The sequence below is a fragment of the Hydra vulgaris genome, chromosome 01, assembly GCF_038396675.1.
Source record: "Hydra vulgaris chromosome 01, alternate assembly HydraT2T_AEP".
Lineage (NCBI taxonomy): Eukaryota > Metazoa > Cnidaria > Hydrozoa > Anthoathecata > Hydridae > Hydra > Hydra vulgaris.
Window position 1 is genome coordinate 24,056,592 of NC_088920.1, and position 26,482 is coordinate 24,083,073.

Consider the following 26,482-nt stretch of genomic DNA (forward strand, 5'->3'; position numbering starts at 1 on the left):
TAAAACTTTTGTTAAAAAAGTTCAGTAAATTAACAATGCAATAGCCTATAAGCTTTTTGAGCATCGTTAGTAACAATAGTTCATCAGGAAATAAACTTAGGTAATCTAACAAAAATACAGACTATTTCAATGGGGGTATTGAAAGCAACCAAATATTTTATATTTAAATATAAGTAATAATGACTTAGTTTTCTCGCTTTCCTGTGCATCGATAAAAACAGTATAGCAAAAACATTTGAAAAACAAATTTAAAACTTGTCAATGTTTCTAGCGTAAATAATAAAGTATTTCCTTAATATTCTGAATGAAAAAAGTCGCAAAAAAATTGCATATCAAAAAAAGTTTTCATTTTGGTTATTTATTTTCTGCTTTTTTCCTCAATTGTATCAATTTTGGTAGTAGAAAATAATAAACGCTCTTAAATAAGTAAACAAAAACAGTAAAATATTTAGTTATATTATTTTTTTGACAAAATTATCATTTTTTTTTAATATTCCATTTTTTTTAGCTTATTATATTTAGATTTTCTATTTCATAGTCTTTGTTTCCTTCCTTCAAGTATTGCTGTTTTATTCTGTCTTGATTTTTATAGCTTTATTTGCCGTCAAGTTGTCAAAGAAAAGTACTTTAAGTGTGGAAAAACAAGGCGTGCGACCGAACACGCTTCCCTGGAAGGCTTGATATTAATTGACTATAATTGTCAAAACATAACATTTCTATTAACTTTCACAAAAAATATAAAAATTCTGACTTATAATTAAGAAAAATTGCAGATAAACAATTAGAACAGATCATATTAAACTATGATGTTCATTTAGATAATTTCACCTAAACAATGTATTTATTTAAAAACTTATTTAAATTTGGACAAACAATGGTGATTTTAAAAAGATTTTATTTAAAAAAAAAAAGAATCTTCGGTCTGGATTTTTGAACTTTGAACGTTTTTATTTTATGTTATGGCAAAATTTACCATTTTCATTTTTAAACAACATATTTATTTTGTCTTAGTCAAATTAAAGTACTTATAATATCTTATTCAAATTTGGACAAGCAATTATGATTTTAAGATTTATTTTTTAAAAAAAAGAAGAATCGTTGGTCTGGGTTTTTTTGCTACAAACTTTTTTATTTAATGTTACAGCAAAATTCATCTTTTGATTTTTTTCGTCATTTTATAATTCACAGACCTGATCATTTAACGAAAATATGTTGTAGTCAGCAAAATATTATACAGACCCTATAATATTTTAAAATCGCCTTAACTACACAGAGTGATAGGGATAAAAGCATGAGAGATTTTAACAAGAAGAGATAAATTTTGCACAGGATTACAAATAATATACAAATTACAAATAAGATAATCATAAAAATACTTTTTATACTAAAAAAATGTGCATTAAACAGATGCCTGTTGCCTTAATATGTTATCCCACAAAAAAAAAGATGTAATACAAACTGTCGCCATGTAACAAACACACCACTATTTTTGTTCTTTAGATGGAAAAACTAGTGGTCCCAATCAGTTTAAAGGGAAACCAGGTAAGCAACTGCAAAACCCCTAATGAAAACCCCTAATGACAAACTGTAATGAAAGCCCATAATGACAAACTGTAATGAAAGCCGCTGATGACAAACTGTATTTACAATTATATCCCTTAACAATTCATTAATTTAACATTAGTTTCAAATATGTAGAGAATCCATTAATTGCAAGTTTCCCAGGAGTTATCCCTAGCTGTCTGTGGATCATCTTTAAGAGAAGGTTTTATTAATGTAAAAATTGTTTTTAAAAAAATAAAATGCTAAAAATTGATACAAAAAATAAGCATTTCGAAATGCCACAGTAAAAAGCAGTAAAAAGCAAATGCTAGAAACATTGAAAATCTTATAAATTATTTAAATGATACAAATTTATTTATTCTTATTAAATACAATTTTTTGTGAGATAATAAACAAATTTAGTACTTAAATGTATGAGATAAACCATTTATCTTGTTGACAAACTATAATGAATCGGTAAAAATCGAGAAAGATACAAATTTGTAATGAAGATTATTTTATATTGGATATTTTGCGCTAATTGTTTCTTTTTTTAGTTTAGTAGAACATTAATGTTACTAATTTCACAGTATACATTAACATTAAATAACATACAACTAAAATTTAAATAACATACAACTAAATTTCATCCATCTAAACTACAGAAGCGCAGAAATAGATATTAAATTGAGAAAAATAAATAAAAAAAGATATTAAAAAAAACAACTGCTATACTAAAAAAAACAACTGCTTACTGAAAAAACAACCTGGTTAGCACCTTTAAAGTCAGCAATAATAGAGTTAAGCCTCCCATATTCAGAAAGAATGTTATCCAATTGAATTTGATTTTCTCGAATACTAATTTTGCATATAATTATGTTAATTATGAATATATTTATGTAAAAATACAGAAACTTTATTAAGTTGTAAAACAACAGATAGTAAAATCAAAAACAAAAAGTTACATACATTGAATCTTTTTGTAGAATTGACTCATCCTTTGCTTTTAAATCGATTGTAAGTTGAATCATTTTTTGAGCATGCTGAATATATGTTTAACATAAGATAATATACATATAAATATATGTATAAATATATATATATATATATATATATATATATATATATATATATATATATATATATATATATATATATATATATATATATTATATATATATAATATCAAAAAAGGTCAGAACAGTGAAACAGAAAATCCAGTAAACAGTAAAATTATAAAACACAAAAATTTTTTCAAAAAAAAAAAAAAGTTTTTCAAAAATTTATTTTCATTGTTTTTACAATTATGAAAAAATCTCGGTTTCATATATATATATATATATATATATATATATATATATATATATATATATATATATATATATATATATATATATATATATATATATATATACATATATATATATATATACATATATATATATATATACATATATATATATATATATATATATATATATATATATATATATATATATATATATATATATATATATATATATATATATATATATATATGTATATATATAGAACCCTTAGATGTTGTCCGAAAGTTTTTTCCATATTTTGTTGACAAAAAGTAAAAATTAAAATTCAAGACCGGAATTTTTTTTTTTTAATAATGATAGACTGCCTGCCCCAACCAAACCCTCAGTCGATGTAGCAGCACTCCCTTGCGGGTCAGGCTATTTGTCAGTCGATGTAGCAGCACTCCCTTGCGAGTCAGGCTATTTGTCAGTCGATGTAGCAGCACTCCCTTGCGAGTCAGGCTATTTGTCAGTCGATGTAGCAGCACTCCCTTGCGAGTCAGGCTATAAGATAGTCGATGTAGCAACACTCCGCGCATGATTTACAGTAAAAAAAATAAAAAATAAAAACATTTTAATAAAAAAAATAAAAACATTTTATTAAAAAAAATAAAAATAAAAACATTGTTTATATTGTTAAAAACATTCACAATGTTTTAAAAACATTCAGAATGTTTTTAAAAACATTCCGGTCAATTAAATTTGCGTTTTTGTGGTTTTTTTATATAACAATTAATTTGTAATTAAATTAATGGTTTTTACTTTCGTCCAACACGGAAATGTTGGACGAAAGTTAAAAGTAATTAAAAGTGACGTATATGTTGGCGTAAGAATCACTTTTTTCCTTCCGCTCTTCCCAAAGCCAACAAACTATAGATCTATATATATATATATATATATCTATATATATATATGTATATATATATATATAATGTATGTATATTTATTTAAATATAATATACATATACATATATATATATATATATATATATATATATATATATATATATATATATATGTATATATATATAATGTATGTATATTTATTTAAATATAATATACATATACATATATATATATATATATATATATATATATATATATATATATATATATATATATATATATATATATATATATATATATATATATATATTAGGGTGTCCCAAAAAACAACATTTTTGAAAAATATATGCAGAGACCCCCTTAATGTGTTCTATCTAATACAAAAACACTAGCAGAATATTTAAAAAAAAAAAAGTTTTTTAAAAGTATGTCAACCTGGTACTCAAATGAAGCAAAATTATATAAAAATTTCAAAAATAATATTTAATTTGGAAAAATTTTAACTTATTTATCAAAATTGTCATAAAAATGCATTTTTTTGTTTTTGTTAATAAACGTGATTTTTCATGTAATAAAACAAAAAATAACAATTCTATATTTGAAATGTATATTATTTTTGAAATTTTTATATAATTTTGCTTCATTTGTGTACCAGGTTGACATATTTCTGAAAATTTTTTTTTTTGAAAATATTAGGGACTCATTAAATATTCGAGGGTCTTGAGGGACCCCTTATAATATTTTTTATTCAAAAAAATTTTAAATCTAGTGTTTTTGTATTAGATTGAACACATTAAGGGGGTCTCTGCATATATTTTTCAAAAATGTTGTTTTTTGGGACACCCTAATATATATATATATATAAACATATATATAAATATATCTATGCTAGCCTATTAAATAAAGAAGAGATCCTAAGCTGGTCAACTGATAGAATTTGTTTACCCTTTAAGTCTTTGCCTAGAAGGCCTTCTAAAAGACAGTAGCCAGATGCATTTGCCCAAAATGACAGAATAGAAAAGATTTACATTTGCCTAAGATGAGTATTTTTATCGAGACACTATCTGTAGCCTTTACTCAAACAAGAGCCCCAAGACAGGGAGTGTGTTAAGTCAGAGTTTACATCTCCTAGCCTTTGCCATGTTTCATTATTACTTTCATAACAGTTACTACAAGTTTCAATATTATATATATATATATATATATATATATATATATATATATATATATATATATATATATATATATATATATATATGTTTATATATATATATGTTTATATATATATATATATATATATATATATATATATATATATATAAACATATATATATATATATATATATATATATTATATATATATATATATATATATATATATATATATATATATATATATATATATATATGTTTATATATATATATATATATGTTTATATATATATATATATATATATATATATATATATATATATATATATATATATATATATATATATATATGTTTATATATATATATATGTTTATATATATATATGTTTATATATATATATTATATATATATATATATATATATATATATATATATATATATATATATATATATATATATATATATATATATATATATGTATATATAATATTATGAAAAATTAACAAGTGTCTTAAGTTATTTGTAAGTAGTTAACTACTAAAATTAAATTACATAACTCATCATCAAATTGTTATCACCATGGCAAAGTTTCATTATTACTTTTTTCATAAAAGCAATAATGAAACTTGTAGTAACTGTTATGAAAGTAATAATGGAAAAATGGCAAAGGCTAGGAGATGTAAACTCTGACTTAACACACTCCCTGTCTTGGGGCTCTTGTTTGAGTAAAGGCTACAGATAGTGTCTCGATAAAAATACTCATCTTAGGCAAATGTAAATCTTTTCTATTCTGTCATTTTGGGCAAATGCATCTGGCTACTGTCTTTTAGAAGGCCTTCTAGGCAAAGACTTAAAGGGTAAACAAATTCTATCAGTTGACCAGCTTCGCATCTCTTCTTTATTTAATAGGCTAGCATAGATGTATTTATAATACATGGTTTAGGATGTTGAATGCTAGATTTTCTTGACGGGTTTTGCCTGTGTCTCTGTTTTTTGACTAGGCAACTAATTCTATTATTTCCTCATGAGAGTACAGCTTTAAAACTTAGTTTTATGGTTCTGAGGCCAGCTGGTAATCAGGTTTCTCGAACTCTATGGTAGCTTTCAGGAAGGCTGATTCTATCAACAACTGCAAAATATCTGAGAATAATCTTTCTACAAATAGTTATTCTCAGGTCACGAAATCTCGTTTTATATCTCAAAAATTAGACTCTTGTGACTGGAAAATCTTTAACAGTATCTATAACAAGGTTAAATCTATTATTCACCTCCCTTGCATGTTTCACATTTTTTTATCTTTCCTAAAGAAAAAGCTGAATTGTTTGCTAAGAGCCTTTTGATCTATCTCGTCTTTTGATTCCATTAACTTCCACATCACATCCTACCTGATATAGCTGACCAACAGGTTGATTAATTGCTTGACAATTCGCATCGTTTTAGCTTCTGCATCTTAAGTAATTTCCTGCTTAGACTCTTCTGCAACTTCTGGTCAAAACAACTTAGCTATTATAGACTTGCAAAAATGTTCTCAGCAGCTGCCATCAATACTATTATAACTATTTAACAAGTGCTTATCAGAGTCTTGTTTTCCAGCTACTGGAAAACAGCATATGTTATACCTACTTTCAAAACTTTCTGATCATCAATATGGATTTCAATCTTCTCCTTTTATTGCTGATTTGTTAACAGCAATAATCCATAGGTTTTATTATGCATTAGATGGATGTGGAGAGTTTAAGTCTATTGCTCTCAACACTTTTAAAACCTTTAATAAAAATTAGTATGCTGGTCTTCTCCATATGATTTCTTCTTACGGTGTATCACATCTTTAAGACTACTGCTGATTAGTAAATGGTAATAACTGATAGATTTTATTGTGCATTAGAAAGACCTCTTTATTGTGCTGGGAGATTAAGATTATTGCCTTAACCTATTAGCACGATAAAGAGATGCAAAATCAGCATCTGCTAAAGTTGTATCTCTTTAACATACTCACCACTTTCCTACTCCGGATTCAATTTTTTATCTCCATAAATCTCAAACCTGTCCTTGTAAGGAATACTGTTGCCATATCTGGAGTGCATCTTCAAATAATGTCTTTCCTCTTTTTGTGTAAAAATACATTGTAAACATAGTTAGACCTGCTCTTGCAGCCAACCTTCAACAATGGTGGTAATATTATTTCTCTTTCTCTTTTCCATAAATACTATAATGGGTGCTGCTCTAAAGAACCTGGGTCTTTTGTTCCATCTACTAAAACTCATTCTTGTTTTACCCATTATTCAATTAAGTTTCATCCTATTACTGTGACTGATCCTAAGTGCTCCAAAAATTCCTATTTGTCTTGTTTTTTTTCTTCAAACATCAGTTCTTTGGGATTTGTTTCCTTCATCTTGTTTTCCTGATTCATATAATTTTCATTCTTTTAAGTAATGTGTTTACCGTTATCTTTCTTTATATACTTCACCTTGTCTCCTGTAGTAACTTCCAACTCTAATAGTGGTTGCTTGCAGTGTTGTTGGAAGTAAAGATGTTTTAAGTTTTTAAAGTGTTGGCTTTTTATATTCATTTTATAATTCAAAATAATTTTATCAAAGATAGAAAGTTTGGGGCATATTTGGGGCAGAGGCTGTAGAGTATTTAAATATTATATTAAGTATTAACTATTAAGTATTTGGGGCAAATTTTAGCTGTAGGGATTTTACCTAGAAAAATAAAAACTCTGATATAAAACATTTTAATTGAGTGTGAAGATAGGAAAGTAAACCTTGATTAAATAAAAATCGATCATTGTTTATGTAATATAAATTGATGAGCAATATAAAAGGAATAATGTATCCTTCACGTTTAACTAAAGGTTCTAATTGTTAGATAGCTTGCTTGAGTATGCTACAAAATCTTGCATCATAAAAGTCATAGCTTCTTTTATTAGAAATAACTTACTGATAAAATAAATAGTCAAATAAACTATAAAGCAAAGAGTCAACCACAATATTCTGCTAATATGATCAGACTTATTACTAAGATATACATTTAAATTAAAAAAATGAGCTTTCACTTGAATGATTTCCATTACCTTTAATTTCTTTATTGAATAAAATAAAACATAAGGGAGTTAATGCAATAAAAGCTAATGTAATAAAGGCTGTTAAAACACTTTGTGAAAAAGGTTTAATGCATAAAGATATAATATATTAATAATACTAATTTAGATAAAGCTTATCTTCAGAAACAGGCACAATACTGTAGTGGTGCATGTGTGGGTGAAGATGACAAGGGCACTTCAGTTTTAATTTACAATCAATAAAAGAAATATATCTGGTAGTACCACGCTTAACTTGTTTCTTTGCGCAGCGCCCTTGTTCGTCAAAATTCTTGTTTTGAAGTTATAGAGTTAAGAGAGAGTCATAACCACTATTAGGTAGCCAATTAGGTAGGTTGGTATTGTTTAATACCAACATAACTGATACTTTCTCATGATACCAAAAGATAAGGATAATATCATTTGGTATCACAAGAACTTGTGTTTTATTTATATAAATAATTAGTTTGAAATGATAAACTCATATAACAACTGAGATTTTGGGGAGAGTGGGGAAAAGTGGGATACTAAAAAATATTTTGAAAATAAATTTAATAGCTTTTTTATATAATGTATGCACTGCACCAAACAAGATGTCGCATGACTCCTGCATTCCACTTCTCCCCATTCTAACGTAGATAATTCACTTATATAGCATAATATATTCTCAGGTATTGTATGATATCATTTTTATCATTTAATGTCAATAGTATTGCTATTTTATTTTAATTAAATGTTAATTAAAATGATTTAATTTCTTATCTGGTATTGTTATTTTAAATTAATTTATTGTCTGGTATTGCTTCCGTATATTAAGTTCTTATCTGGTATCGCTACTTTAATCAAATTTTGCGGATATTATACTTCTTCCATGATATAGTCCTTCATTCTGTATTCAACATATAATAACTTAAGTAAACTAATCATCTTTCATTATGCTTCTTATAACATCATTAAATAATCTTCTAAAAAGCAATTTTACTTTACTTATTTTGTTTGATAATAAATTCAAAAAGTCACAATTTCATTTTTTTTTCTTATCGTAACTATGCAATATTCGAAAGGATATTTATCATTCGAACATATACTGATCGTCATTAGTATGTATATACCACACAACAAAAAACCATCCTTTTTGGTATCAACTTACACAATATAAATTATCTAGCGTCTAATGTTTATAAGATGAGCTTATCGATGAAGGATATTGGTATGTGCTCACTTCATGTCTTAAAAGTAATCCTAAAGAGTGTTGATTTTTTCAATATTGAATGATGAATGGTGGGAAACTATTAGCAAATTTACTAGAAATTCAACATTCAGGAATTATTTTAGCATGTTGGTCTTTAATTAAGGAGAATAGAATTTTTTGGGTAGAAGATTTAAAGAACAATTATAAGAAACCAATTGAATTAGTGAAATTACATTTGAACTCAATTGAATTATCTGAATCAACCCTGAAATAGTTGCAACAACAATTGCTGGTTATATAGGAAAGAAATTGATATAAGTAAAAAAACAAATGCTTGTAATGATTGCAAACCAAGTACAAGCATAAAATACAAAGGTACAAACAGAATATTATTTGTCTATTTTGACAAACAATTTTGAGAGATTCACTTAAGGGTTAAACATGTGGATGTTATACAATCTAAAATAATCTTTCAAATTTAATAACTCAACAAGGTACTAATATCAAAATTGCATCAAGCTTCGTTTTAAGAAAACACTTATAAGTATAGTTTTATGAAAACACTTTTAACTGTTTTTTTTTTACTTACAATGTACACAAAGAGTGAGTTTTGTTTTTTAAAATTTTAATGTCTTTTTCAATAATAAAAAAAAGCTAATCAATGTCACTGAACAAAAAAATGCTGTTAAAAGTTTTAAAAGAGAGAAAAATAACATTAAAAAAATAATAATGATAGTAAAAAAAGATAATAACATCTCGTCTAAAAAAGATAATTTTAATATCTGTTATATATTTAGTTAAATTGTCATAAGGTATCAACTTGGTCAGACTTTCTGGGACAAAATTTAAATAATACCTTACGATAGAAAAATACCACAATACTTTTTTTAAAAGCCAGAAAAATAACAAAACCATTTAGATAATTTTACTTTTTTATGAGTGAATTTAAAAAAAAAAAAAACTTATCTATGTATACTTCATTTTCTACAACTTAATTGGTCGTGATTTTTCATTAGCCAATTTAAGATGTTATGGTAGACTTTTTTTTTTTAATGTGAAAAAAAAAGCGTTGTGATTAGTAAACAAATTTTAAAATCAACAAAAAACTTTTTTAATTGACATCAGTTATTCTCTAGTTAAGATTTTTCCATATGTTTTAGGAATTATTTTTTTTATTCTTATTATTCAAAAACATATTAACATTTATTAAGCTACATATTAAGTTATTTTCTTAATAATAATCTTAATATTAAGTTTTTTCATTTCACATTACATTTGCAGATAGTAACCTTTACCATATATAGTCTAAATAAAACAACTCCTTTTTTAACTGTAATAATCTATTAATAATGATGAGTTCATTATAACCTGGGCATAGATTAAAATTTACTCTGAAATATCTTATTTTAACAATGTAGCTCATAAAACACATAGCATTCAAATAAAATTTAAAAGTACAATAATTTTCAAACCTTTTATAAACTCAATTAAAAAGAAATCTTAAATTCTCCTAACCTCTCCTTTTGTTCGGTGCAATTCTGTTAACTCCACTTGAAGTTTATATATTTTTAACTCTTTATCACTGTTAAATGAACCATTATTAAATTAAATTTTGAAAAATAAAATCATAAAACAATTAAAAAGTGTTTTATTATAAATTACATTTATTAACTGTTGATTTTTAATTTACATTGGAGGAATAATTTGAAAAACTATTTCTATTGACTTAACTTTTATGTAAATTTTAACTAAAGTACAGTTGCTGATTTCAAATTTGATGTTTTTTTTAATATATGAATTTTTGAAAAGTTTTTTTTAGCATATGAAAAATTGAAAAATTAAAAAAAATAAAAATACATTAGTAAATTGCTAAAACAATGAAACCTAGCAGATTTTTAATATTTTATTATTAAATTTTTTTTTTATTATACACAATATATATATATATATATATATATATATATATATATATATATATATATATATATATATATATATATATATATATATATATATATATATATATAATTTTTAAATAGAAAAAAATGAAAGAGGACAAAAATGAAAAAAGAAAAAAATTGAAAAATTGAAAAGAAAATTAGTAAATTGGTAAAACCCTAACAACTTTTTAATATTTAATTTAGTTTTTTTATTATACACTATAAATATAATTACAAATACAATTATACATAATACAAATAGCATAAGTGTAACTCAATGTAAACAAAATAGCAATAAACCTAATGTATATAAAAAAAGCAATATAAGCGCAAACAAGGGTAGAAAGAAACATCATAAGAACTGACTGTAACAACATCACACACTATTTAAGTAACTATGTAACAACAACGCAACTGTAACAACAACACAACTGTACCAACAACACAAACTAGCCTAATACTAAAGCATTGCATGGGTTTGCATTTAGATTCACATTTAAAACAAATTTATTTAATAAACATATCTAATTTATTTTGAACTTTCATACAAGCCAATTTTATAATATTACAATGGTATGAACAGCTCTCACCTAGTAAGCAACAATTTTCTAATTTGATCACCACCACATCCCTGGTAGTACCTAGCTCAAAATGTTTCTCTAAACATTGGCCTTATTCATAGTTTCATAGTTATAGAGTTAAGAGAAAGTTGTAACTGCAAATTAAAAAAAAAATTCTACCTGGAGTACAGTTTGGAATAAGATTAGATTTTTTTAATTTAAAGTAATCAGTTACTATTGTGAGATATATATTAGACATTTTTATATATTAGAGATTTTTTTTAATTTAATTTCAGTATCAATTTTAAATTTCAGTATTACCATGATTAAAATTACATCAATCATATAGAATATCTTTTTTTTTATTTGTTTCATTTTTCAGTTTTATTTATAACAGAAGTCGAATTTAACAAGACATTAATTTACATCTATTACGGTGTTTTTGCTTTTAATTTTTTTTCACTCTTAAGTTTAAAGATAACAAAGGTAACTCAGTTTTTCCTATTTAAAACAAGTATTGCCTAAAAATGGTAATAAAAATACTTTTTATTTATATTTTGTATTATTATTTTTTTATAATTTTATAGAAGAAATAAACTCAATGTCTAAACATAAGCATAATTTGTCTAAACATATGCATTATATTTTCAAAGTTAATAGTCAAGTTTTGGTAGGAAAATATGGTTGCTTGATGATCCTTAAAAAAAAAAAAAAAATTGTATATATATAATTGCTTACATATTGCAAATCATATTGAGCCATATGTGTATATGTGGCAGAAAAATTTTTTTTATAATTTTATAGAAGAAATAATCTCAATCTTATTATTAATGCTATTACCATTTTTTATTGTCACAATAAAATTGTATGAAGACAAAAAAATGTAAACAAAAGTCAAAACAAAACAACAAAACAAAAAAAACATAAAAAATAAAACTTAAAAATAAAAGTTTTATAAAAGTATACATGAAACTAATAACTATTCTCTTTTTTTAAAAAAAAGAATGAATCGAGTTAACAGTATTTTGAGAAAGATTAACAACGATTGCACAGTGTGCGCATTAGACTAAGTGTCTAAAAAATACTAAAGTCAAGAAACCAAATCTGGAAATTCTTCTCCTGCTTTTCTCACTGTCGATGAAGAACATCATACAGATAAACATTCTACTTTGTTTCTTGAACATATTTTAAATTCAAAATGAATCATTTTAAATTCCTATTCCATAAAAAATTATTTTTTTCGTCAGTGTTTATGCTTTTGATGAATTGAGTAATCAACATATACATGCTGCTTTGATCAAGCTTATGAGTTCTTTTTTTATTTATAATAATGAAACTTCTGAAGAAAAAGGTGAACACTAGGGCTTGGCAAAAACCGGAAAATTTCAAAAAATAGGTTTTCGTTTATTTTAAATTGTAAAACCTGTTTCCGAGTTTTAAAACCGGTTTTTGGTTTTAGACCAGTTTTTTATTATAAAAGTGAACTTCTATTATTGCCGTATAAACAGTCATGGAATTTGAACTAATGGAATTAGTTCTGTAAACTAAAAGAAAACTTTTCTTATAATAAAAAACTTAAAAAAAAAAATTTAATTTTTTTCATTAATTATTAAACATGAATTTTTATCAATGTGTAGTGACATTTACATCTTTTTTTATTCATTATTAATTTAGTTTGAATCTAATAAACTTGGATCATTTTCTTTTAAGTCTCTTTTTTCTTTTCTATTCTTATTTTGTGGCAACTCAATAAACTCTTTTTTTTTTCACTATTCATAAATAAAACTTTTAACTAAATATTATGCATGAGATCTGTTTACAAAAGTGTAATGTAAAAATTATAAGTGTAATGTAAAAACTTAAACAAATTATAATACTTAAAGTAATACGAAGTCAAAATTTCAAAAACAAATTTGTTGAAGAAAAATTTGTTTTTGTTATTTATTTATTATCATTTTTTTTTCAGTTTACAATGATAAAACCGTTTTTGGTTTCAAGAAAACTAAAAAAATCCAGATAACCAGTTGCACTTTCCAGCAGTTACCAAACCCTAGTGAACACTGGAGAATCAAAATCCAATTATCAAAGCACCAGATATGGTTATGATTGTAAACTGAAAACAATCTAAAAAAAAGATGTAGTGAAAATAGATTTGCGCTGGATTTGAACCTCGCCTTCATAAAATTATCAAACAGAAGTTTTATATTTGTGCTATACAAATTATAATAATGCGCAAGAAAAATCAGAAATGTAATGTAAACTGAAACAATATGACATAGATTAGATACCTAGATAAAATGTCCAAGTGTGTGCATATATACAAATGTTGATTTAGGTGTGATTTAGGTAATAATATTAAAAATTTTTATTCAATTAAACAGTTCATATTTAATAACATGTTGCAATTTGAACAGCTTAGGATGAGTTACAAAGCCAAATGGTTTTTAAAGTCAATATAGATGATGCTTATACTAATTTGTTTATGGCAGAGGTCCATTCAGTTAAAGTTGCAGGCATTTGAGCAGATACTCAAATGCCTTCAACTGATTGGACTTAAATTAATAAATTAAATTATAAAATTGCAACTGATTGGACTTAATTAACTGATTGGATTTAAAAAACCAAATTGATGATGTGCATGCGAAATTTAACTGAATGCATTTAAAAAACCAAATTGATGATGTGAAATAAATTGCTGGAAATTTTTGTAGCGATGAAACAACAGAATCATAGGAAATTAATACCTTACTCAATGGGTTTTGATGGAATGTAATGTTTAACTGATAGATAATCCATTCTTCTTAGATATTCCATCTGTCACAATGACAGAAACAAATAATGTTGTTCAAAAAATGCAAATTTTTAAAATCATTTAAATAAAGGGAACCAACTAAACCTACAAGTGGTGCAACAGGATAATGATGCATAGATTTTGTCTTGACAAAGGGTTAAATTTGTTAATATTTATGTAATTATAACTTTTATACAAACAATAACAAATTAAAATTATTGTTATACCAAGGCAAAGACAAATCAAGTTGATAATTTTTTTTTTTAACTTTCTGAAAAAATTAACTTTAAAAGAAATTAATGATTTTTCATAATTTAAATTCAAATAAAAAAATTCATTTATATTAAACTCTTTATAAAAATTCTATATTTTTAATATAGAATATTATAATTAAAATCTTTTGCTTAAATATATTTAAAATAGCGGCTTAAACCCTCAGAATCGACACTGAGGATAAGGCACTTGACCACTGAACTATTGAAGATGTACGGTTATACAAAAAACAAACCATATAAATCTTTTATACTAATTACAATTATTTGATACTTTTCCAGCGAGTACCTCTAAATAAGCGCAACTTCAATGGATAGCAGATGTAAATAATATTATATAATAATAAACAAATATTATATATGCAAATGTAAATTACTGATTGTAATTAAGTAATAATATACAAAAAAAAAAAATTCCAATCCTTAAAACTGTTGTAAAAACTTTTTTTAAATACCTATTCTTAAGATAAATTTAGTTTAATAAATAAAACAAATTTAGCATCAAACTGTTGATAAATCAACATTTAGTATAGGCTAAAGTTAAATTAAACTGCTCTATTGAAAAAAATCAATTATTAAAAAAATTAAAAGTTATGTTAAATTCTATTTAGATTATATTTATAAAAATTTTTTTCATTTTATTTTCAATAATAAAATTAGGAGGCAAATTTTATTAAGTGCAAATTTCATAAGTCCAATTAATATGCAAACCTGTGGCATAAGTGCAATAGATTTGTGCAAGTGGAAATCACTGGCATAATTACTTAAAAAGATTTTGCAAATACATGGATAACTGTAAACTTGCATAAGTGTGAATCTTCCTAAATGCAAGCAACAAACATTTATATATCAAATAGTAAATTTTATAAAAAAATTGATATTTAGAGCATTGATAGGTAGGGTACTAATAAAACCTTCAAAAAAGTATTTGAAATAAAAATACTGGATCAAAAAAATTATTAAAATATGAATACAAAATAAACTCAAGCAAAGGTATTTAAAATATAAAATACAAATTACTCAATAAAAAAGTATTTAAAATACAAAATACTTTTGGAAAGCAAAAAATAAAAAAAGGGCAATTGAAAGTTTAAAGCAACTAAAGTTTAAAATGATAATAAAATCTTATATTAATGTTTATTGGCTTTCAGCAACAACAATTGTTCCAAATATCATCTGTTAACCAATTGCGGTATGGCACTGCAACTAAGGCTCCTTTAGAAAATAGATGTTCAACTGAAGCAGACGATGGAACAGTTGCATTAACAACTGGATATTGTTCCAAAGATGCTAATGAAGAATAGCAATAGGTTTCATAAACTGCTTGTATTCTTCCAATACCTCTAACTCCACTAGTTTGAAACAACGCAATTTCAACACATCAATGATTTGGGGGAGCTTTTTTTTTACCCTTGGCCCCAAAAGTCAACATATGGCATCATAAGTTAAATTCCATCAAGTCTCCCCTGGTGTCCTCAATGAAACTTTAGTAAAATTTTCCACGGCATTGGATGCTTCTGTGCTTTGGCTGACACAGTTTTGAGCAGTTAGCCATTGCTCTTCTGTATTGTTGTTTATATAAACCTTGTCCATATTTAAACAATTTTGGAATGTCACTTATGGCAAGCGGGTTCAGAGTATGACTCACACATCTAATGTGCTTTGGTAAATATTTGTTGTTACTTGTTCGTTCTTGCTCATTTGTAAGAATAGTGTCATCATCAACCATCTATACCTCATATTCACCTTCTTCATCTGATGAACTTTGTGGTTCTGCTGATTCTAATGATATCACATTTTCATTATTATCAAAATCGCTATCATCTTGGCATCCATTAAATGCTTTAACAAAATTTGAAAAATTGTCAGTCACAGTGAAAGCTATGTTGTGATGATCAAGCCCAAAGTTGGAATGTATATTAAAAAAATGCTCTGTAAATGCATCAAATGTATGACTTACTTTGAAATGTTTGCAGGCAAGCGCAACAGTCATTCGAGATAAATCTTCTCTGATCCAGAGAGCTGTAACTCCCATATAGCTCTTTTTTAAACAGCTCCATATGTCTGCTGTAGTACATATAGAAACTGACTTCTAAATGTGATCTGTTATTGTTTTTAATATAACTTCAAAATTACTTTCTAGTTTATTTCTAAGAGTTGGAAGAGAGTTGGATGAGGGAGAAAAACCATTGACTAAACTTTTAAACAATTGTTTTTCAACTGTTATTAGCGGTTGTAATTTAGTTATAATGTAGTTGATAATTAATTTGTTTACTTTTGCTTGTGGAATAACTTCAGACCTTAGTGTTAATTGTTTTTGCTTGTGGTTAAGCTCAATGTTAGTTGAACACCAATTTTACTACAAAATGTCTTTGCAGGGACACCTTTCTTGGACAAACCAGTCTCATTTGGACTTCTTTTTCTTACATTTCCGGACATTTCTTTTTGGTATGAATTGTAGCCACTAACTGAGCTAGGACGAACAGCCTGAAAAAAAAAAGATTAAAAAATTAAATGAAATAAATTATTTTTACTTGTGTTATTGCAGTTACAGATTTTATCCTTAGTCAATCTCCATTTTGTAATGTTGTGAGAAGTTAACTTTTGATTTTTAATGATTTCACTTTTTTACAGCAGTTATTGTTTATATTGATAAAATATGTTTTTTGTATTTTAAGATTATTCTCATAATTTTTAAAATTGTTTGTTTTTAGCATTAATTGTTAATTCCAATTTCATTAAACAAAGTTGAAATTAACAAAAACAAACCATTTTAAAAAGTATATAAATAAAAACATAAAGATTAATTTATTAAAGTTATACAATTAGTAATACTAGAATATTATAATAATTAATTGAAATCTAAATTCAATCAAAATTATAAATTGGAGATACATCTCTATAATTCTTATGTCACGATATGCTATATGTTTGTGTATTAATCTATATTACTTAATAAATAATAAATAAATATATACTAGATAAATAGATATATTACTTAAAATGATAAATGCTATATGTATGTGTACTAATCTATATTACTTAATAAATTATAAATGCATGCTTTAAGCAATCAATTTAAAAAATTAAATTTTAATCTGCTAATTTAACAAATTAAAACAAATAAATAAACAAATAAAAAAATCTTGTTCAATACTCTCAAAATTACAAAAGTGAGAAAGAACCCTAATATTCTAATGTCACAAGATATAACTAAGTAATCAATTTTTTTTTTTTTTAAACAATGTTTTTAAAAGATAAAAAATTGCTTATTGCATGAATAAAATTTAAAATTAAAAAAATGCCTACTAAATTAACAAAAAAGGAAATAAAATATTTTATCCATGTCTTCTTTTTACTTACTTGCATTTGAAATAAATTTAAATAGTTAATAAAATTAACTTATTATTTACAAAATCGATGACAATTTACAAAATTAGATATTTTAGAATTAGATATTTTAGAACTAGATATTTTGCTTTATTTTTTCAATGATTTCTGTCATATAACATATTCTTATTAATCTATTCATAAAAAATATTTAATTGTAGTAGTAAAATAAATATGAAAAGTACGTCTGTTATGTTAACTTAAATATTTAGGCATTTAATCCAGTACAGCAATATTATTAGTGGTTTTTTATAATAATTACAGTAATAATAGATAAACAAGTACCTACCTTTAGATGCTTTAATAGGTCTTAAGATGGGTCAATTTGTGTTGATAAGAACTCGTTTGGACAGCTTTTACATCTAGCCAAAACTTTTTTTTCATCAACAATTTTGGTTATTTTGAAATAAAGCCCATCTAGGATTGAAGGAAGATCTGGTATTCTTGTTTTAAACTCATGATTCCAGGGTCAGTCGGCTGAATCTCACTAGAATCTGAATTTGTATTAATGTCTTCTGAGTGAAAGCAACTGCTTGTTTTTAATTGAAAAATTTAAAATAAAAAACTTAAAAAGTATTTTGTATTTTGAAAAACACTGAAAATACAAAATACATCCAAAGTTGTATTTTAAAAACAAATACTTAATTGAAAAAGTATTTGAAATACAAAATACAAATACTACAAAAGTATTTAAAATAGGCTTTTAAAATACTAGTAACTAAAATTTAAAATAGCTTGTACAAACAAATTATAATACAAATAGCTTGGCAAAGTAATTTGTTTATTAATTCTATTACCTTGGACATAGCAAAGATGTAAAAAATTAATTTTAAAAATATTCAAGTCTTTAATTTGTTTCTTATTAATAACAAATGTGAACAACATCATCTAAAAGAACATACCCTCCAACATTTTTTTTCAATTCTTCTTTGCAACTCAAGAATTTCCTAAAAATAAAATAATATGATAGAAAATACAGGTCTATCATATACAATGTATACATATGTGCTTATTGAGTCTTTCAACTTATATACAAATAATTTTTTTAAAGATAAACTTTTTTTTATTAAAAAAAAAATAACTCATAAGAAACAGAAATTCTAAATTTCAAAACTTCTAAGAAAACCAAAAGAAGTTAAAAAAATTATTAATCAAAAGTTGACTTTTTTAAAAAAAAAAAGAAGGCCAAGATTCTTAAAGTCAAAATGTTTGACCTAAAATTACCTTTTTAGGAGGCAATTTTAAAACAAATATTTAGGGACTAAACAAAAAGCATACTACATATATGCATTAAATATAAGAATATAGCATACTACATATATGCATTAAATATAAGAGTATAGCATACTACATATATGCATTAAATATAAGAGTCAGTAAAATAGTCAATAGTAAAACTCAGTCAGTAAAATAGTAAACAGTAAAAGTCAGTCAGTAAAATAGTAAATAGTAAATTTCAGTCAGTAAAATAGTAAAAATCAGTCAGTAAAATATTCAAAGTTAGTCAGTAAAATAGTAAATAGTAAAAGGCAGTCAATAAAAATCAGTCAGTAATATACTAAATAGTAAAAGTAAATCAGTAAAATAGTAAATAGTAAAGTTCAGTCAATAAAAGCCAGTCAGTAAAATAGTAAAAGTCAGTCAGTAAAATAGTAAAGGTCAGTCAGTAAAATGCATATGTGGTATGGAAACCTAAAATACAAGTATATTCTCACAAATCTTTTTAAAGTTTAAAATTCATTTTTCAAAATCAAAAGAAGTTTTTAAATACAAAATTTAACATTTAAACTTTTTTTAAATATTCAATATTTTCCTTACTTTCTTTACTAAGCTGATGCATTAACAAATAAATAATGCATTGTGGCAAAATAATTATGTAAAGTATGTTTGTTATGTTAATTTAAATATTTAAGTATTAAATCTAGTACAGCAATATTAATAGTTGTGATAATAACTACAATAATAGTAGATAAACAAGTAACTACCTTTAATAGCTTTAATAGGTCTGAAGTTGGGTCAATTTGTGTTGATAAGAATTTGTTTGGACAACTTTTACCAGCTTTAACCTAGCCAGCACTTTTTTTCATCAACAATTTTGGTTATTTTGAAATAATGCCCATCTCGGAATAAAGGAAGACCTCGTGTTCTTGATTTTAAACTAATGATTTCAGGGTCTTTTAAAACTTTAAAATCAACTTCCACATAAAAACTTTTTGTTCAAATGTCCAAAACTGCTTTTTGAATGCATGGTTTTAACTTTACCAACCTTTCAATCATGGGAACCAAAAAGCTCCACCAAGTTTTAATGTCAAGTTTTAGCAACAGTTTTTTATTTTCTTGTTTGAATTGAAGAAAACAATAATAAAGTTGATGTAAATCTTGTCATTTAGAAGATTACTAAGCTGAGGCATTAACAAATAAATAATGCATTGTTATAAAAAAAAAAAATTAAGCTATAACTGCTCTGTAGTTAACTTCAAAAGGTTTATGTCCTCTTTTTTCAATATTTGGAGACTCAAATTGTTTAGAACTATAAAAAGAATTTACAAAATTTACAGCTTATTAGAAGTAAATTTTGTAAATTCATATCCTAATCGAACGTCAGAGAAGAGTATAATCACATATCTTTACTAAAGCATTGATTACAAGCCAAAAATGAAACAAGTGATTCCTGGAGAACCTTTATATTTATAAAAAATAGAAATCATTTACAAAGTTTACAGCTTATTAGCAGTTGTAGAGCATATCCTAATCGAGTGTCGGAGAAGAGTTTAATCTCAATATCTTTACTAAAGCATTGATTACAAGCCAAAAATGAAACAAGTGATTCCTGGAGAACCTTTATATATCATTATATAGAAAGTCATATTTTGAAAGAGCAAACAAGTATAATTTAATCATTTCCAAAGTTTGATAACTTCTTAGTGGTTGTTAATAAAATAAGTTTCAGACATATATTTATACTTGAATATTATTACTTATATAGAAATCATTTATATTATAACCAGTTTTAAATTCATTTAAAGTTTTATTAGACTTAGTAGAAGTTTAAAATTCAGTTGATACTGGTGAAGCATTTTTGCTTGATAATGTTGATACATTAACATAATGATTTCCACGGAATTCTCTTTTCTTTTTGATATATATACTTTTTTTTTTTATTTATACTTTTTTTTATTTATACGTTTTTTATTACCCATCTAAAAAAAACATCCAAGTAAAATACTTTTAATAATTTTCAAGTATATATGTATAAGTAATAATATTCAAGTATAAATATATGTCTGAAACTTATTTTATTAACAACCACTAAGAAGTTATCAAACTTTGGAAATGATTAAATTATACTTGTTTGCTCTTTCAAAATATGACTTTCAAGTTGAAAGTATAAAGGAATAGGTTGGCAGACGATCCCATGGCTCAGAATTAGGTCAAGATTTTCGTTTGCCGTATTTTGTGTATCAATACAAAATTTAATGCAATTGAGTAAAAATGGCTGTCCGTTTATGCTTATTACACTTACAGTAACCAAAGTTGTAAAGAAGAACAAGTAATAATTTTTTTATTTACCTTAATCAATCTTACAATAATAAATAAAAATTTTATAGATTTAAATAAATACATTTATAAAGATTTAATCAATTTTTCATAGTTAACAAAGTGTTATAGATTAAATAGTTTACAAAGTGTCTCATTTTGATACAATTCCGCTTGCTTTGACTTTTTTTCAGAGTAATTAGACTAATTTTGTTTGAACGTACCCGTTCAAGCACCCGTGTAAGTTCATAATTAAGTTTTTATTGGATTTTTTAATAAATTTTATTACAATAAAAAGATATTATTTTGCTGACTAGTATCAGCAAAATGTTATGTTTTTCAAAAATTTATACAAATATTTAGATTATTTTTACAATTATATAACTATATTATTTGTGTAAACATTTCACAATAGTGTAAATTAGACTTTTCGTTGTTTACATAAATTAGGAAATCGAGATAGATACCTATCACCAGTAAATATAAACTTAATGTTGGATGAAGTAATACTGAGTTTTATTTTTTACAGTTTACTGAGACAATCAAAAAATACCCCATATAATGTATATAATTTCTTTTATAGAATTTTGTAGCTGCGTTTTTAGAATTGTAATAATGAGTAAAATTGAGAAAAAAAAACTTATTTCAAAGAAGAACAGTTAAACAAGGACAGTTATCCTAAGTTTGATTTTTGGCTAATTATAACAGCCAGGCTAAATGCATACTTTTCCATAAAGTAATTGATCTTTCAAAGTTGGGTATCTAAGCACTAAAAAGTCATGAGATAAAAAAAGGATTTGTTGAAGAAACTGAGGTCAAAAAAATACTTTTCTCAACTAAAATTATTATAAATTTGTTAATTCTTTTTTAAACACCTATAACTTGGTATCAAAAGATAGGTATTAGAGTGGGCTACAAATTCATGTTGGTTTCTAGCCACCAGACATATCCGGGAGGCTATAGGGGGTACCAACACCTACACCGCAAATAAATGCAAATTTTATTTACAAAAAAGTTTTTTTTATGGTAAAATAGATTTTCAAATTATTTTTTACATGTAGTTATTATTTGCTTCCAGGCGACTGCCAAATATGAGACTTAGGGTGGGTGAAAGGGTGTTAACACACCCTAAATTGAAAAAATCTTTTCTATGAAATTTTTTTCTTTATTAAAAAAAAAAAATTTAGTATCAAATACAAAAACTTTATTTTACTACTACTAGCGATACACACATTGATTCAGTGAAATAGGGTGTGCCACCACATCCCTCCAACCTAAAAGTAGAATCAAATTTTTATATGCAATTTAAAAAAAGATTTAAATTGCTATTATATAAAATAAAACAAAATAACATTCACAAAATTACATTATGCATCAGAGGATCCATTCTTTCTGTAAAAAGAGCGTTTAAATCCCCCCTCCCAACCTAAAAATAATATTTTTAAATTAAATTATTTTGAACTAAACCAATTATTAATTTTTGTCTTGGCTTTTAGTAAATGATTAAAATTTTAAATTCCATCAATGAAACAAAATAATAATCATTTTTAACGACAGACACGACAAGAATGTAAGCTAGAGCCGTCTATCAAAAGAATTGCAAAAAAAGTCACACCACTTGTGGTACTTTTTTTGCAAGTCACATCACTTACTGTAGGTTTTTTCAAGTCACACTACTTGCTGTACTCTTTTTGCAAGTCACACCACTTGAAGTAATTAATTTATACATATATTGATAACTTTTATACATATATTTATAATACATAAATCACATAAGTAATATTATTACAAATTGTTACATATTCACTTAAAGAAAATGTTGTGACACAGCTTACTCCAAACAACAATTTTGGTTTCTACTATCACATAAATAACATTAAACCACATAATAAAATAGCCAAATTATGAAAAAATTAACTCTCCTACAATAACATCAGCAGCAAGCTGGATTTTTTTAATGAGATGGTCAACAGCTTCTGAATAAGATTCATCCTTTTTCCAGTAAGAAATGATATAAATTCTGTCTTCTTTTCTCTTATTTACTTTTTCTACTCACCTATCATACATGACAGATCTGTATCAAACCATTCATGACAGAGTTCTCTCCCAACAATTCTTTCATAAATTACATCATATAATTCATCAAGTTGTTTAATAGATAAGTGCTTATAAATTTTTCATATCATTAAAAGATAGAATATACAGCTCTCACTCCAGCTTTCTTTTTTCTTTTTCATCCATTTTTTGGCTTTTGCATGTCTGTCTTTTTGAAATCTCTGCTCGTAATGCAGTGTGTTTCAGTCGATTGTTTAATCTTTTTTTACAAGCTGCTTGCATTGACCATTTAACTATATTTTCCCTAGATGTTTGGTCAAGACTATCTAGTCTCCTCCTTAAATGTCTCTGTAATAGAAAGTAAGAAATATCACTCATATTGACGATTCAAAACATCTTCCACCACAATAAGACAAGCCAAAATCATGTTGATAACCTGCTCATCGATGAAGCATAAATTTTTGACAGGTTCTAAGACATTTGATTTAAGGGGGATTTCCGAAAAAATCCTTCGTACTGTTTATCAGTACACCTGGATTAGATTTGCAATTTTTAATTGTTTGCAAAACATTTTTAACTACTTGGATACCTGCAATATGATCAAAACTTGCTTTTTCAGCTGGTACATAAAATTTTTTCATCCAGGGTCCAGTAAGAAGTTTTCCAAATATTGGTAGCACACACAATTGTTTTATGGCAGTTGTATACAAAATGCTGATCGAAGAACTGTTTGTAAAGTGCTATACTTTACTGTTCCGACGGTCAGATATTGCTTAAAAGCATTGTAGTGTTTCATAAAGATGAAACAAGTACGGAAAAGTATATGAAGACGATTGCCACAATATCTTGGAATTATACCTTGTGGCAATTTGTTAGTCTAAAAAATTTACAAATCCTTCCGGATCACCTTTGCCATCTTTAAATCTCTTTTTGTTCATTGCCAAAACAATTTTAACTGCCATACAGTCGTGTCTAAATAATAGGCAACACTTTAACTCTTTGGAACTCTCTCCCATTTTCATGTTTTTCTGACTCATACAACCTTCAACTTTTCAAGTCTTCTGTCAACCATTTTCCTTGCTCTATAACTTTATTCTTTTTTCTAGTAACTCCTAACTTAATAGTAGTTGCTTGCAGCCTTGTTAGTAATGAATCAAAATAAAAATAAAAAGTTATTATTTTTCCTATGTTAAAAATACTATTTCCCACAAAAAAGAAAATACTCTTTTCACAATTTCAAAAAATGTACACAGGAAAAATGGACACACCCTAATGCTATGGTCTAAACATGTATTTTAATAATTGAATGATTTTAAGAAACTTTCAAAAATTTTTATCCTTCTTATTATAATTTTTTTGTTATAATTTTTTTATTAGAATCTTTCTTCTTACAATTTTTACATATTTTTTCCTATTGAGCTATAGAATCATTAACAGAGAAATTCATTAAAAAATTTAAAAACATTTACTAAAGATAATAATAAATATATAATATGAAAGTATATACTAACTGTTCAAATTTATCAGCAAAAAATTCTTCAATTAATAAGGTTAACATTCCAGTAATAGATGAGTTTTTGTGGCGCTGAAGATAGGTGTACTTAAAAGTTTCATTTTGTCTTTCAAGACCATTGTTGGTATTTAGATTGACTAATAAACGATCCTGGCGATAGGCCCATATCCATCTCTTAATTAAATGCAAAAAAATGTTTCACATTAATAAAATAATTAACAAATTTTAATACTAAATTCAGCCTTAAGTTATGCTATATTCTAAACTACATGTTATAATCTGTGACAATAATAAGGAAAGTCATTGTGTCAGGAATTTATGATCAAGCATGTAAAGATTTAAGCATCTTTATAGTCTATATAGTTATATATAAGCATCTATATAGTTTAAAAGCTATATATAGCTATATATAAGCATCTATATAGTTTAAAAAAACACTTAATCATTTAAGTTTACAAAATTTGAAACTAACTTAATGTTATTAATATTGTTTACTATTGAATGTCAAAAAAAAATGTATTAAACATTTTGCAGTTTATAAATATTAGGCAGCAAAATTATTTGAGCAGTTTTAAATATTCAGAAGTATGATAAAATAAGCAAGCATGATAACAATTAATATGACACAACAGATGATTATAATAATTATGACGGGGTTTTAATAAACCATGTTATGAATTAAGCTTTAAATATCAAATAGAAATTGAAATAAACTTACTTCTTTGTTGCATAACCAATAATTAGTTATATACTTCTTAAATTTATGAAATTTACCATCCAACCAAAAATTTGAAGTATTAAGCTTTTCAATTGCTGCCTCTATCTCATTATTATTTTGCGCTCTTGCAATACGTCGCAGTATTGAAATTATGCTTCCTTTGAAATCTGAACAATCGTTTTTTTTTTTTGGAAAGCCATCTATCCCATGCCTGCTCTCTGTGGAAATCACATATGATAACATGACAACCTTAAAAAAAAAGATAAATTGTGCAACTCCAAATTAATTCAATAGACAGTAATCAAAGTTACAAACACTAAGCATATTTACCTGGAAAAACAGTTTCTAATGACTCAATTTCTTCATTGCAATAGTCTGTCATACAAAAAGAAGGCTGAAAGGATGAATTCCAATCTTTTATGATAGTTAATGCTTCAGTGATAGCATTTTTCGTTTCATTTTCAGTGACAAAAGTGGCTACTACTTGGTAATCTATGTTAGTCTTTACAGTTAAAAAAAATAAGGGTAGGGAATATCTTGTAGTTCTGTAAGTAGCATCAAGA

The 26,482-nt window shown here is 25.2% G+C and overlaps 1 protein-coding gene and 1 long non-coding RNA gene across 6 annotated transcripts in view; both read right to left on the reverse strand.

Annotated features, from left to right (window-relative positions):
* LOC136075220 (autophagy-related protein 16-1-like) overlaps positions 1–26,384 on the reverse strand; it is a 53,829-nt gene extending 27,445 nt beyond the window's left edge. For 3 of the 5 annotated variants that reach the window (XM_065787709.1, XM_065787708.1, XM_065787712.1), the window contains exons 1-8: positions 26,250–26,384; positions 25,920–26,168; positions 25,200–25,375; positions 22,866–22,907; positions 18,999–19,043; positions 10,659–10,725; positions 2,512–2,585; positions 2,298–2,400 (exon numbers count right to left, since the gene is read on the reverse strand). In XM_065787709.1, coding sequence (XP_065643781.1) covers positions 2,298–2,400; positions 2,512–2,585; positions 10,659–10,725; positions 18,999–19,043; positions 22,866–22,907; positions 25,200–25,375; positions 25,920–26,162 — 750 coding nt within the window. In that variant the 5' untranslated portion in view covers positions 26,163–26,168; positions 26,250–26,384. The remainder of the gene's footprint in view (positions 1–2,297; positions 2,401–2,511; positions 2,586–10,658; positions 10,726–18,998; positions 19,044–22,865; positions 22,908–25,199; positions 25,376–25,919; positions 26,169–26,249) is intronic. The other 2 variants (XM_065787710.1, XM_065787711.1) reach the window with 2 other exon arrangements.
* Positions 15,632–18,991, reverse strand: LOC136075222 (uncharacterized). Its single transcript, XR_010635750.1, has 2 exons — positions 18,386–18,991; positions 15,632–17,193 (listed from the first exon to the last, which is right to left on the reverse strand). It is a non-coding gene; the product is annotated as an uncharacterized LOC136075222 (long non-coding RNA).
* Positions 26,385–26,482: the final 98 nt, after the last annotated feature.